At 40.4% G+C, this 14,954-nt stretch overlaps 2 protein-coding genes across 2 annotated transcripts in view; both read left to right on the top strand.

The window, feature by feature from the left end:
- LOC306977348 (E3 ubiquitin-protein ligase RNF14-like) overlaps positions 1 to 14,954 on the top strand; it is a 324,872-nt gene that overhangs the window by 287,125 nt on the left and 22,793 nt on the right. The gene's annotated exons all lie outside the window — the stretch shown is intronic.
- fam102bb (family with sequence similarity 102 member Bb) overlaps positions 1 to 14,954 on the top strand; it is a 30,762-nt gene that overhangs the window by 13,796 nt on the left and 2,012 nt on the right. The window contains exons 5-10 of the mRNA XM_079575654.1: positions 1,226 to 1,272; positions 2,316 to 2,407; positions 6,775 to 6,873; positions 10,903 to 11,128; positions 11,783 to 11,919; positions 13,831 to 13,900. Of these exons, the coding sequence (XP_079431780.1) occupies positions 1,226 to 1,272; positions 2,316 to 2,407; positions 6,775 to 6,873; positions 10,903 to 11,128; positions 11,783 to 11,919; positions 13,831 to 13,900 (671 nt within the window). The remainder of the gene's footprint in view (positions 1 to 1,225; positions 1,273 to 2,315; positions 2,408 to 6,774; positions 6,874 to 10,902; positions 11,129 to 11,782; positions 11,920 to 13,830; positions 13,901 to 14,954) is intronic.

Raw genomic sequence — 14,954 nt, forward strand, 5'->3', positions numbered from 1 at the left:
AAATGTCGTTTTGCTATATATTGTAATGTGTCTTTGTTGTGAAACGCTCGGAAACTTACTCAACTCACTTCAAAGTAGAGTTAAAAAGAATGTTTTTGACTTCAAATTTGTATTGTTGATACCAGCTTTGGTGCCGATTGCACTTTTCAAAATGTTCTACTCGATGGCTGACTGGTTTGTATTTAATGTTTTGCGATACATTGTGATACATTGTCTGAACTAGGGCAGAGCGATGTGGCCTAAAATCTATACCGTGATATAAAAAAAGAAATATCATGATAACGATATATTTGACGATATAAATGACAATGGATAAATTACTTCAACATCTCAGCCTTACACCTATTGGGAAGATTCATTCAGTGATTTTATTCTTTTCATTTTTTTACCACATACTAATTTCCTTGCAAATATGATCTACTCAAGCAGTTTACATCCTTTATTTCATTTTACTTTTTAAACACCGGTCCTTGTGTTCTGCAGTCAGTGTTTATGCTACTCTGATGGACATGAGCGTGACATAAATTACATTGCGTCCTCAACAATATAAAAAACATAAAAAAATATAATACCTTATACTTATATATATTAAAATGTCTCTAGTAAATATATATCATATACTTAATGGCTCTCAGTTCTTGTCAGAAAAAAATGGTAATTAGAAACATTTCCTAAAACTGTTCAGCCCTGATTATAGGTGGATATTTTGGTAATTGTCGATGTTAAAGTGGTGTAATGGTGAAAATGACATAAATTGTATACTCAAACATTCGAAGAAGCTGATATTAAGGATGTTTTTTATTTGTTTTTTCCTAAAGTACTTTTTTGTCTGTTTTGCGTACAAAGTAAACTCTAAAATCTGCCGCCTGTTCCAGTGTAGTCTACAGAAAACAATCGTATGAATAGTGAATGCTCTGGACTATAAGCTGCCTGTCTGACCCCAGCTGTGCTCAGACTGACACCATTCCTCTCTGACAGACGCATACAGCTGCCTTGTGTTTGCCGCGGTTCATTTGTTTCTTATCCATGGCCTGCCGGCAGAGTGCCAGTGTCCAGGTTCCAACACACCAATGCTTTCTTTGTTGCTCAAAGCTTGTTAATGCTGTGCTTCTCGACAGGTTATTTGACCTCAACTACTCACTGTCCTCTTTCTATTTTCTTCTGTTTATTCGGCCAAAGCTCAAATGCTGTGTAACAATAAATGTATTTATTTGTTTGTCTGCAGGTGATCATTGGCACACAACTTATGTCTGGAGATCCCTGTTTTAAAACGTAAGTGGATGTTAAATGTAAAAATGATTCAACTTTGACCTCGTTGCCTGTTTGCACAATATTATTTTACAAGATTTCTGAAGTTGGGAAAAACATTTGCTCTTCTACTCCGTGCTCCTCACACCCCAGCCCTGGACCTACTTTCCCCTGACCTCTTCACTACCGCAAATACTGACAGATCAGTTTGAACACAACACAGCTCTATGGATTATCTTTATTTGCATGTATTAGGGAAGTAAGACAAAGCCGGGTAGAAACTAAAATGCGTCAGGCCCACGATAAGCTCACGGCACGGTGTGGTGGCGACAGCAGTGGGATGCATGTCCCGCACATGAACCGTGAGCAGGAGACGTCCTTTCCAAACTGAGAGCATGGATCATCATGCCTCTGTGGAGTGCAGAACACATGATGTGAGTGACAGTGAAACAGGAGAAGTTCGACCTGTGTGTTAATGAAGTAATGACGAATTTAACTCACTGAGATTAGAAGTCTCTTTTTCAAGAGTATTCTGGCCAAGAGGCAAAATTACAGATACAAATTACATTCATACAAAGTAATGTGTGGTGGTTTGTTACTGAGCACAAGTACAACAGGACATGATATTAACTGGAGGGAGCGCTACTGGGGCCACACCTCCCCAAACTCTATCAAACACAAATCAGGGACTTAAATCAGGCTAAAACCTTTCTTGTGTGTCCCGGGCTTCAGACTCGCAGAGGCTTTACAAAAAGAGTGGAAAAAGCTTTATGCTAAATCCATGTAAGACAAAAAGTAGGTCTACTCTGAGGCTGAGTGTGACCCAGTTATGATTCACTGTCTGTGGCCTGGGTATTTCTGCCAAAAACTGATTCATTTTACTTGATCTATAAATAGCCACAGTCCGCAGCCCACACAAACACCGCTCTTTTATACTTTTTATAATAAACAGGGTCACGGCTTCATCGATTTTATGCAACATTCAAAGGCGGATTGTATTGAGCGCCTAAGCCTTTGTTGAAAGGTCATATATGTTTGAGTTGACAGTTTCTCGCCTATGTGCCCAGGCCTCCCTCGACGGCTACAGTTGTGGGCCTTCAGAGCGATGGAGAGGGGTTGCTGGAGGAGAGAAGAGGCGGAGACTCCCAGAAATCCTCAGGTGAGAGATGTTACCTCACATTTGGTGAGTGTGAGATGTCTGATCTGAAGCCATCTGTTCTTCTGAGGAGTTACACTTCCCTGCGGTCCCTCACTCACTAAACAGGAGCAGTGAGTGGGGAGAACCGTCTGCATTTGAGCATAGAGCTGCATTAAACAAAAAACACTGAATCAGGATATGACAATCTTTCCAAATCAGAAGATCAAATCACAGTTTGTTTTTTATCATCTCATGCCTAGCCTAAGAAGAAGTGCTGATGCTAAAGCCAATTAGCCTGCTAAACGACAATGACACGTGTTCTTATTAGTGTATCCGCAAAGAATCTGGGTGTTAGGAATATGTTGGGAAATTTAGGAAGGAGTTTGGATCGTAGAAATCACAGAAATGCCTTTAGCTTTCTGAGCCTGTTGCATCAAATGCACATATCTTGTTAGCCGTTGAATCCCAGACTTGATTTAAATTGAACGCTCTATCCCCATACAAATGAATATGAAAGACAGTCTCAATACTAACGAATTAGAGATGATTTAATCCAGCCCCTGCCCTGTGGATTGTACATTCCAGAGTATGTTAAAAAACAACAACTCTCTAGCCCATTCCTTTGCGGAGTTATGAACTTTTGCAGAAAAACCACAATGTTCATTGTAGCCACTAGGGGGCATTAATTTTAGAAAAAGGATAGAGTTCCACACGTGTCCAGCAGAGGGCACTGACATAATGAGAGCTCAGGATATGAACAACACATTATATAGCCACGTGGTAAATGGACAGTCTGCCCCAGGGCGGCTGTGGCTTCAATAACAACTTACCACCACAGAGTGTGGAGGATATGAATAATGACAACTATGTGGTACTTTGAGGAACTTGTGACACAGGCTTGTAAAGTGCAATACAAGTGTAAGCCGTTAATGAAGCTACAGTCAAGTTGGGGCTTTGACCAAATCACAGTTTATTAATATTCATCTACTGGAAACATTTTCTGTATTATATCCGACCCGTGATCCGCCGTGGGAGCTGAATTTCAGCCTGCGACCCAAAATGAGTTTGACACCCCTGTTTTAGAGGGTGATATTTTAGTATTTTACAATATCGGCCTATATATCTGGAACTGAAAGTGGTAGAGACTCCCTGTTTTTTGCATTGGAACGTGCCCGGTTAGAGCCTTAATACGAGCCCTCCCACAAACTGGGCCTCAGGGCAGAAACATCGCGGTGAATATCACAGGGTCACAGGGTTGTACACCTTGGATTGTTATTTATATATTTTAATGTTGCAGACTTTAGCTTATAGTTTCGGAATCATAAGCGATATATAGATATATATCAGCCCTGTGGCCCAATAAAGCGCCCCCTGCTGTTACAGTTCAACACTGACACATTTTACAGTTTAAGAGCATCATACACAAGATTATAGACATTTGGAAAAATCGGCCAAAAATATCGGCTGTGCATATCGGCATCGGCCTTAGAAAATCCCATATCGTTCGACCTCTAGTATGTTTTGTCCTTTTCATGGCATTTATAGAAGTTCTGTGGTTTCTTTATCATTAACATCTCATGAAGATGAAGTTTAGTGGCCACTGGATGTGTATCGGACCCCAGAAAAGCAGAAACTTCACTGAATTTGAGTTAGTGTTTAGGGCAGAGGCCACTTTTAAAAGCTTGTTTGTATCTAAAGTAAACTATCAAAAGTATATTCAGTAGTGATTATAACTTGGCTTTAACCTTACTGTGGCCGATGACGACAGCTGAAAACATCTGGATTGTTCATAATTTGCAATGATTGGTGGCTAATGCTAACGGCTATAGGGAAATTATATTGAGCAGGCTAACGCACCCTGAAAAGTCTCCCGGACTGGCCGACTTGCTAAGTGTCCGCAGACGTTGGAATCGAACACCTTAAACTGGCTAGTTTCAAAATGGGAAAATATTGTGTACAGAGCCTTTAAACCAGATATATGCCTCACATCTCATCATGTTTTAATAGACATGGACAACGGCTTTGGCAGTTTAGAAAAGTTTAAAAATGATCATCCGAACAGTCCTCAAAATTGACACCAAGCATATATCATTTCTCAGTGGATGAAATGAATCTATTATACATGTTTTCCCCTCTGCAGCCGTGTTTTATAGCTTCACTTCATGCATTCTAATCCACGTGCTGCCTGCTGATGTGTGAATGCACCGCGTGGCGTTTAAGGCCTGCTGGAAGCCGGAGCTCTTTCATGTATAATTTAAAGTCACTCTCTCTTTAGGTTAGCCACAATCAGCTGTGACCCCTGGGTAGTGAGTGGATAAAAATAGAGCCGTGTGTGAGCGCGGTGGGGGCTGTGCCACAGTTAAAGATGCTTGTGTTCTCCCTGCGTGTGGTCCGTGTGTCTGACTCAGAAACGCCAACTGTTCAGGCCTTTTGGCAAAAACATCTAGATAAAGATAGTGACCGCTGTCCAATCAACATTGCAGTTTGGAAATTGTCGCAATTGGCAAATCGCAAAGGCTACAATTTTTTCGATGTTGCTGTGTATTGACCACTGTCCACATTTTAATGTAAATGATAAAAAAGATAAAATAAGTTAAAATTATAATTAATAATTAAATTAACGTCAAGTAGAGTGTGCTTCATAAACATGAGTTCAGCTGGTATTTGTCAGTGTGACATTAATGCCTTTGGCTTCAAGGCTGAACTGACTTTTCCTACTGGGCATGCGTATATAATATAACATGTATGCTACAATATTACTGTTTAAAGCCACACCGCTTTGAATTTGACCTAATAAATAAAATTGAAATACAAGCATTTATTTTATGACGGATATTTTCATCATCGAAAAATCCCTCAAACAAACATGAGCCTTCGCTGTGAGCGGCTCACCTCCCCTGAGACATGACTGTAACTTTACCGGGAGTGGGTACGGCCCATTTCGACAGCACTAGACCAGTTTGGTTCACTTCAGACCGGTTCATTTAGGGAGAGGCAGTGCCGCAAGTTTGTGTTTCAAGTTTCAAGGGTAAAGTGGTCAGGGTCGTTATGGGAGTGGCCAAGGTCATTTATATTCATGTGGCAACAACCACAGCCTGATATCACTGTGCTCAAAGCACCCTTGTATATGCAACATTTCAACAAAACAATACTATGTAATTATTCTATATTATGCCCTTTATATTGAACAGCGATAGGAAAAATCACATGTGAATGTTTTCCTATCCTCATTTATAAAACGGACTTTAAAATAGCCCAGATCTCATCGGCCTCTCGGCTCAATCATACAGAAGTGAAAATAAAAATCATGTGTGCCATGTGTCACTTTTAGACGCTCATACAGAAGTGAAGATCTGTGAACAAGTCATGATAGAGCCTGCTTTAAATTTGAGAAGAGAAAGCTAACTTTGAAAAATATGCAAGGCGACTATTTCCTGTCACAGTCCTGACCAATCAGAGAGGTGACATTCCCCCCCTCCCCTTTCCCCCCAAACCGGTCTAGTTTGCAAACCGCTCCAGACCCCAAGGAGAGTTTGAATATGAGATTTAAACAGGTCCTCATCCAAATCCATTCTGTGATGACCCTCTGCAGTAATAGCATTTGTTGAGCTTCGTATTAGGAGCATGTTCTGTATTGATGGCACAGTATTGTCCAAAATGTTACGCACTGTGCCTTTAAGTATATTTTTATTTCAGCAAGACACAGTGAACTCTCCATATCTTCCTTTAGCAATCTACGAGCTATACGCTTCCTGGCAGCCACAAATAAAACTCTCATGAAGTATATGAGTCATCTTTCAGGAAGTGTATGTCACCCAAATCCTATAAATATATAAATCTAAAATTAAAGTGTATTTTCTTTGAAGACTGGCTCCAGGATTACATTTACATGGTATTTTTTAAATAAACTAAATCTTTATTTTAAAACTTAGATTACAAATGCAATCTCATAGAATCCTTGTCAGAATGATTTCATATTGTTCCTGTATTGTGCATTATGACTAAATACAGTAGGCATTGGACACTTTAACCCCTCTATCAGCAGATCTTTTGAATGTTGAATGATTTGAGCTTTATGTCCTTAATAATAATCTTCTGAAAGTGTTGTCGAATCGAATATCTGAATTTCTGTCTGAACGTCTGGAGGCAGGAAGTGCGCGCAGCCTGTCAGTCACTCTCATCCCACATCAGTGCCACACTTCACAGCCTGCTCTGAGTTTAATGTGACAGCTTTTGTTTCACCATTTGTCACATCCTTTTGTCCGCGGACCGTTGCTATGGAGACTTCCATTCTGATTCAGCCGCCGACAAGTGCGACTGCTGTTTCTACGATGATCATGCTAATGCTCGTGATGTTTCTTTCTTTGTTTACATTGTCGATCCCGCAGAGAGCCGAGAAGGGAAATGTCCGGTGGTTTCTGACGACCTGGGAGGCTGTGGGCACTCTCGCACGTCCAGCTACGCCAGCCAGCAGTCCAAAGTCTCCGGTAATGTCATCCGCCTTTGTTTTAGTTTGGAATGTAGCACTTAGCAGAGCTTTCGGTCATGTCGCAATCTTGTCTGCTCTTCAGAAACATGCCAGTTTTGCTTTTTGTTTAATCTTCTCTGTCAATTTCCCCTGGCTCCTGCTCGAAGTGTTGCAGTATTATAACTCACACTGTGACACATGCCACGTATTTACATCCTACAGCAAACTCTGAACACGTGGTAGTTGATCATCTGCCAGGAACTTGCTGTTCACCACAGGATCTTATGGAAATATGCTGATTTAAACGGGTCTGTTGGAACCGATGATGTAATAAATCTGGCCAGTTTCAAAATGTAACATGCCGATAACGCGTTGAGACCAAATAATCACACAATAACGATTAAACATTGTTTTTGTGCTTTTTTTCTCTTAATTGTTAATTGTTAAACCTGTAGTTTTGTGGGTTTTCATCAACTTTTTTATCATTTTACTATTTTTGTTTTTTTTATCTCTAATGTTGTTTTTTCATGATGTTACTGTGCCCTTGGGCAAGTCACATCCACCACATTGCCTTAATATGAATGCGGTGCGTGAGTGAGTGGTTGGTTGGTTGGTTGGTTGTAGTTAATTCCCCAATAGTAAGTATGAAACAGCAAAATGATCTCGACCAAATATTTGTATTTATTTGTAGCCACATTATAGATTAAAAAACAAAAACATGTAACATTTTATAATAACTATCTAACCTTATTTAGCCTTAATAAATGATGATTAACACTTGATTCATCATGAACAATTCTTTAGTTAAGTGTGACTAACACTTAATAATTACTTAACTACTACAGTTAATGCCTAACTCATAATGAATTGTTCTTCACAGACTTCATTTATTAATTGTTAGGTAGTTATTAGTGTTTCTTTTAACTAATGAATTGTTCATGATGAATTAAAGGGATATTTCATGATTTTTGACATAGGGCCTCATTTCCTCGTTAATCAGAGTGTTGTTGATGCTATGCTAGTGCTAGGCTAGTGCATGTCTATGGTAACTAGTAGCCTGCATTAAAAACCTCTCCAAACGTTGCCATATCTGATTTGTAGAAAACTCCTTTGTGAATTCCACGTGTAGTAATGCCGGCCACAGGTAAACAAACTACTGTAGATCCGGTAACCGAGCAGATCACTCCGCCACTGCGTAAGTAACAACCAGGAAGCTGATGCTGCTCATATATAAGTCCTTTTAAATGCAAAATGGTTACATTTGAAAAATGATTCAGTCAGACATGTATGTGTGTAGTCTGGTGTTATAAGTGATTTGCCTCAGGTGCACTGTGCTGGGGTCAGGCTACTAGTTACCATAGACATGCACTAGCCTAGCACTAGCCTAGCACCACTAAACTCTTCAAATATAAGGACTGCATGAATTAAAAGAAAACAATATCTCCAGAAATAAACAACACTCTGGATAACTAGGAAATGAGGCCTTGTGTAAAAAATCCTGAAATATCCCTTTAAGTGTTAACTCATGTGAATGATTTTCATCTTGTCAGGCCAATAATGTAACAATTATGACATTAGCGACGGCCGGTAAATTATTGTTATGTTACTGCCACAACAGAGGAATTACGTTTTTGGTCTGTTATTAAATGGTAAATGGTCTCAACTTATAAAGCGCTTTTCCACCTACATTAGGCACTCATAGCACTTTACAGCAAGGATCCACTCACCCATTCATACTCTCATTCATACACCAATGTACGCAGACACTGGGGGCAATGTGGGTGAAGTGTCTTGCCCAAGGACACAACGACAATGTGCACTTTCAGGAGGTGGGATTACTTTATCAGTTCCTACAAGGCCTAAGATCATTTTAATAGGAAATGAGCAGGAAGTTCTCCTCACAACTGTAGCCCCTCCTGTTCAGCCACAACTGTGTCCTGTCCTCAACCCGACAGAAGAGCTTCAGGCAGAGACTGAGAACCAAGACCTCTGGGAGAATGGTCAGAAGAGTTGGAACTGCTTAGGACAAACCGACGTCTGATTAAACTCTATGGATTAAGAATGGGATAAACGCTTCATATGTCGCACTAGTTGTGTTAAAATTCCTCTACAATAAACAAGAGTTCAATCGTTTTTTTTAAACTATATTCAATGTTCTGTCCAGCTCTTATCTCCGAGTGAATGGTGCGTTTGTGAAGTGAAAATGTGGGAAGTGCCGGGCTAAAAGGAGGAAGGTTAATGCGTGTATCATCGAGCGCAGGGTTTTAAAACCGAGGCTCCAGTTTCCATTTGTGTCGGATCAGATGGCCGTAATCAAAGATGGACAAAGTGCTCGCGGTTCGATATCCTCCTCAGCGCTATAGCTGTGGCGTTAGCATTTCTCTTCAATTTCATTAGAAGTAATTTGACGGTTATTGTTTTTACCGAGCTCTGATAAGGATTTCGGAAACTGAAAGTGTCATGCTTGCCTATCCGATAAACTACTTGGTCATTAAAGCACTCACAGTCACGGCATATGAATATTGTATGAAGGCTATTTACGATTCTGCACTTGTCATTAGCGATGTTGTTGTTGTTGTTGTTGTTACAAAGCCAGGGAGATCATAAATGATTCATTAGGGAAAACACACAAGGAGCATCAAATGTAAAAGGCTTATTAGATGAGAATAATGGGTCTCATGTTGTGTAAGCAGTCTATTACCTTTTCATAAATGCACTGGTTTTGTCTGAAGTGGTTTTAAGATGCACCATGTCATCAGCAGGTCAGTGGGGAAATCTGTTTATAATTGACTCTTTTTATTACTATTTTGTCCAAGAGGAAAACAACACAAAAAAGTCACCACAAAAACACAGTCTAATATTTGATTGTAGCACCTCTGTTGAAGTTTCGTATTGCCTGTGTACAGCACTACAGCGAGAGTTGTTGTAAATGTGCATTATAAATACATTTGACCTTGACCTTTGATTACAGCATCTTTCACTTTGACATTGTTTCAGCTTCTGCAATGTCAAACGATCCAGTGTTGCGTTCATTTTTCGTCAAGATCTTGATTGATGATGGGAGAGTGTGACCACTGCACAAATCCTCCTCCAGCACATCCCAAAGATTCTCAATGGGGTTAAGATCTGGACTGGACTGTGGAAGCTATCTCTACTTTGGTCCATCTCAATAATCGTCAAGGGACTTTGTAATCGACAGCCATTTTTTGGAGAGTTTGGACGAGACAATGGAAGACTTTTGTGCATTAAAAGAGACTTGAATAATTTTATGAATCAGCAAGATGTATTTGATTTATTATGAAAAAATAAAATTGAATCAAAAATATAGATCGATCAATATGGAGAAAATAATCGTGATTATTTTTTTCCCCTAAATCGCCCAGCCCTAGTGGAAGCTGTGGGTAAAAATGATATTTCATGCTCCATGAAACGACCTTTCACCACCAATCCTGATTTATTATATTGAAATATTGAAATATTGAAATATTGAAATCTGGCATGTAGATAAGGGAAAAGGTTTGTTAAATCCAGGTGGAAACCTTTTTTTTTTGGGGGGGGGGGGTGTCAGTGGATTTTTCAGTAAATATTTTTTCGTAAATTAAATGCTGTTTTACACACATACAAATACGTACAAACAATGGAATTTTTCTTTGTATCCCATCGTAATTCTTGGGACACATGCCACAAAACGAACACCAGCAATCAAAATATATATATATGTTTTTTTAACTATGTACTGTAATTGCTTTTGTTGTTTATTGTATATAGAACCTTTAACATCAGTAAATTGAGTGGCAAATCAATGGATATCAATGCTTGCCACTCATTTTGCTGATTTTGCTGTGATGGATGCTAACTGCCGCGCTGTTGCTATTTCATGAACTCACTCACATGACCTTTATTAGAGCTTAAATTGTAACTGTTAAAACTGATTTAAAATATATAGTCAATATTTTGGTGCCAAACCCCATTCACTTTTATGTCCAAGGAACATGGGGAGTGATCAACCCCATACTCCGCTCACCCCATGTCTGGTTGTCCCGCGCAGGCTACAGCACGGGCCACTCTCGCTCCTCCAGCATAACGGAGTTCAGCCACCGCAGGAACCACTCCATCGGCAGCACGTCCACGGGGATCGGCAGCATCCCGGAGCCCAGCGAGGAGCGGGAGGCCCGGACGTGTCCCGTTTTACCCGAGCACCCCAACACGTCGCAAAGCAGCACCACCAACTCGTCCCCCGTCCGAAGTGCATCGTCGTGCGAGCGCCTCAACAGGTCAGACATCATGAGGGGTGCAACAACGCGGGACGGCACAGCAGCTTTGCCACCCTATGCATTTTTAGAACACATTGTTATTTCGAAGTTTTACTATCTTAAATCCTGTATTTTATTATAATCAATGTGGTTATTAATAGTTGAGAAAATAACTTTGTCCCACTTTCATTCCTTCTTAATCAAGCTCAGCCAACAAATGTTACACACACAGGATTTCCACGGGGCATTAAAAAGCAATTCAAGCCATTAATAAATTGTGTCAAAAAGAAAGTCATTAAAAAGTATATAGTAGGATTTAAACTGACATTAAAGGTGCATTATGTACTTTTTTTATGTGGCCAAAAAAGAAAAATGTATGAGTGCATATTTGACCTGCTAGTGTTCCAGTGGTCAGCATGACGCCTTTCCTTTCAATCACAGTGGTGGGACGCTCAAGGATCAATTGTTTTTCGAGTTTCTGGTAGGTTTTCACTGCTTTTGGAAACTCTCACCACAAAACCTACAAAACAGTTGGTCCTGGAGCGTTGTAGAGACCACCGTAATGGAAAGCAAATGCGCCATGTTAACCACTCATACAGGTCACAAAAAGGTCTGTTACACACAAAGGTCAAGGTATGTTTTTCATGCCTGAGTTGAAAATCCGTGTCTCCGCAGACACCCCGTGAAGCAGGACTCCATGGAGTCTCAGTTGAAGCGAATGGACGACACTCGAGTGGACGCTGACGACGTGGTGGAGAAAATCCTCCAGAGCCAGGACTTCACGCCGAACTTACTGGACTCCAGCGCAGAGGGTAAGACCAGAGGAACTTTTGGGGTATTTTAAGAAACCATTTCAAACAGTGAGCTCCATTTATTATTAACAAAAATTCACACATTGTGGCAAAACTTTAAAGGATCAGTATCATGCTATTATAGCCATCCCAAAGTAAAGTATAGGCATTTATATGATATATTGTACCTCTACCACTATGGAGCACTGTTTCTTGTGAGAAATATAAGTATTTTCTGGAGGTATTTTGCAAACCCGTAAGACAAGACGCTTTGATTCAGTTAACTCCGCCCCCTCTCTCCGAGCTGATCTGCCCATGCATTGCTAGCAGTAAAATAAATATAAATATCACAGCAGTAAGTGAAGTCACTTTACAATACAGTTATAAGGAGTTGACATCTGCAACACAGCTTTATAAATGTCTAACACACACAAGCTAACGCACATGCTAACCTTGGTTATAAATGCTAATCAACTTTGATCTATCTCAAGCAATATGGGAAAGAAAAAGGATCTCTCTGCTGATGAAAAGCGTGAAATAGTTGAATGCCTTGGACTAGGTATGAAAACCTTTGATATTTCATGAAAGATTCAGTGTGATCATCGTACTGATAAGAGATTTGTGGCTGATTCAAAGCACACACGGGTTTGTGCAGATAAAGGCACAATGAGGACAGTTTCTGCCAGACAAATACTGTACATCAGATTGGGAGAACAGCTGCATAAACCTTCAATCCGGTGCCCTGTAACCCTGGATGGTCAGATGGATGGAGTAGTGGATGGTTGGTGAATGGCCACAATGTCCCAACAAGGCTGTGACGTCAGTAAGGAGGGGGCGGAGTCATGTTTTGGGCCAGAGTCATGGGGAGAGAGCTGGTTGGCCCCTTTAGGCTCCCTGAAGGTGTGAAAATGCCATGTCACGTAAATAATACCTCTGCATCATTGGCTGCTATGGGCCTAAAAGGAGAGAAACTCATGATGTGGACCCCATCCTCCCAAGACATCATCCCTATTGATATTTTGATATAAGATGAGATGTTGCTGCTTTTCTTACATGGCGGTTGGCTAAACATGAGGTTTAAATCTGTGAGGTCTTCTTCCCAAAGCTTTGTTTTGGTAACGCACTGCAAAATTAGCAATACTGGTGTCAGATCATTAGAAGCTATTTTGGTCTCGCTGCTTGTGTATTAGTTTTACGATAGTTAAACGAAGTTGCTCAGGAAATATCCGCAGCGTGGCTTTTAATAATATTGTGCAGCCCTGTCCGTACCCAGGCAGTTTATGTTTTGTGAGTTTTACAGGGCGACATATACAAATATGAAAGCATCTGAAATGTATTTGAAATAAAGCCTAACTGGTTTGAATTGTTTTAGGTGTTTATTGTTTTCTTTTGTTTGTTTTTTTTATCTAAGGTTTATGGTTGTCATGGAAGGAGGATTAAAGTAAAAAAAAGTCTCTTTATTCATGCAGGGCACATTGACAGCATATTTATCTTTGAAAATTCACAGATTGTTGAAGGACGGACCATAGTTAAAAAAGACAAGCAAAGTCATCACCCTTCTTACAGGAAACCATTACAAATCCCCACATAGACTCATTTTAGGTGATAATATTGTCTCCAAATGCGCACGTTTCCAGATTCTGGTGGCTTACATATGGTTTAAATGAGTGTGATGAATTTGCGCTGACGTTATGCGAGCCAATGACACACAGCATACTGCGTAGTGTCCACTCGGCATTGTCCGGACTCGTGTTTCCCCTGAGTCACACTGTGCACTTGGAGGGCATTGTTTCTCCCGTTCAAGGTCTCCTGCAGCTCAGAGGCAGAAAAACCACGCCGCTGTCAATACACAAGTATTTTTAGATTGCCTAGCAACTGGCTGCTCTATGACAGGCCTCTGCAGTAAAGCCCATGTGGATGTGTGTGTTTCAGAGGAGGGTCTGCGCCTGTTCGTGGGTCCAGGAGGAAGCACGGCACTGGGGGGTCATCACCTGCCCACCAGGTCAGTCTGAAGCACATTTATACTGGGCAATTATCTCTGCCCACGTGAACACTACAGGTATACCTTATTTAGCACAGCGGTTAGCTCTTGTGCTTCACAGCAGGAAGGTCCCGGGTTCGATTCCCACCTGCACGGGGCCTTTCTGTGTGGAGTTTGCATGTTCTCCCCGTGTCTGTGTAGGTTTCCTCTGAGTGTTCTGGTTTCCCCCAGCACTAAAAACATGTACAATACGTCAGAATGAATGAGAGTGTGTTTGAGAGTGTGTGTGTGGGACGACGGATGCTAATGAGTCCAAAGCTACAATCTGGCGTGGCGTGTTTACATGCATGAGTCCCACGTGTGCTCATTAACATGCACTGTCCCAACCAAATTAACCAAATGAATGTATACAGTAGGGCTGAAACAACTAATCGATTAATCGACAACTAATCGATTACTAAAATAGTTGTCAACTATTTCAGTAATCGATTAATCGTTTTCTAGTGAACACAGACTAAAGTAGAGCAAAAATGACATGACAATTATGTATTTTGGATGAAAACCTACTTTATTTTTAAAGTGAGGGTCTGCAGTGTTTTGTACATTGTAAATTTCATAAATATCTGTCTTTGCCTCGTCCAATCAGAAAGCAGAATTAGCACAAAGAGGCTCCTACAAATGTTTACTTTAAGTTAACTCCATCAACATGTCCTCAAGCGGCACCACTTTAGCTTTATGTGGTCAAAAAATTGAAAAAATACAATTTCCATGCACCTTTCACAGCCAAGCGATTAATCGATTAATCGTGAAAATAATCGGTAGATAAATCGATTATCAAAATAATCGTTAGCTGCAGCCCTAGTATACAGTGGTCCCTCGCTATAACGCGGTTCACCTTTGTGACAAAGTGGGTTTGTCCCATTGTGTGTGTTTGTTATTTTTTTGTTTTTTGTTTCGTTTGCAATATACACCAGCCAACAATAACCCTCAATTTATATCACATTGTCCATTTAAAACGTAGTTTATTAAGTTATTCCGACATTTACCTGTACCATCTGGTGGGGAGAAAGGAAGG

The sequence above is a fragment of the Gobius niger genome, assembly GCF_951799975.1.
Source record: "Gobius niger genome assembly, chromosome: 17".
Classification (NCBI taxonomy): Eukaryota; Metazoa; Chordata; class Actinopteri; order Gobiiformes; family Gobiidae; genus Gobius; species Gobius niger.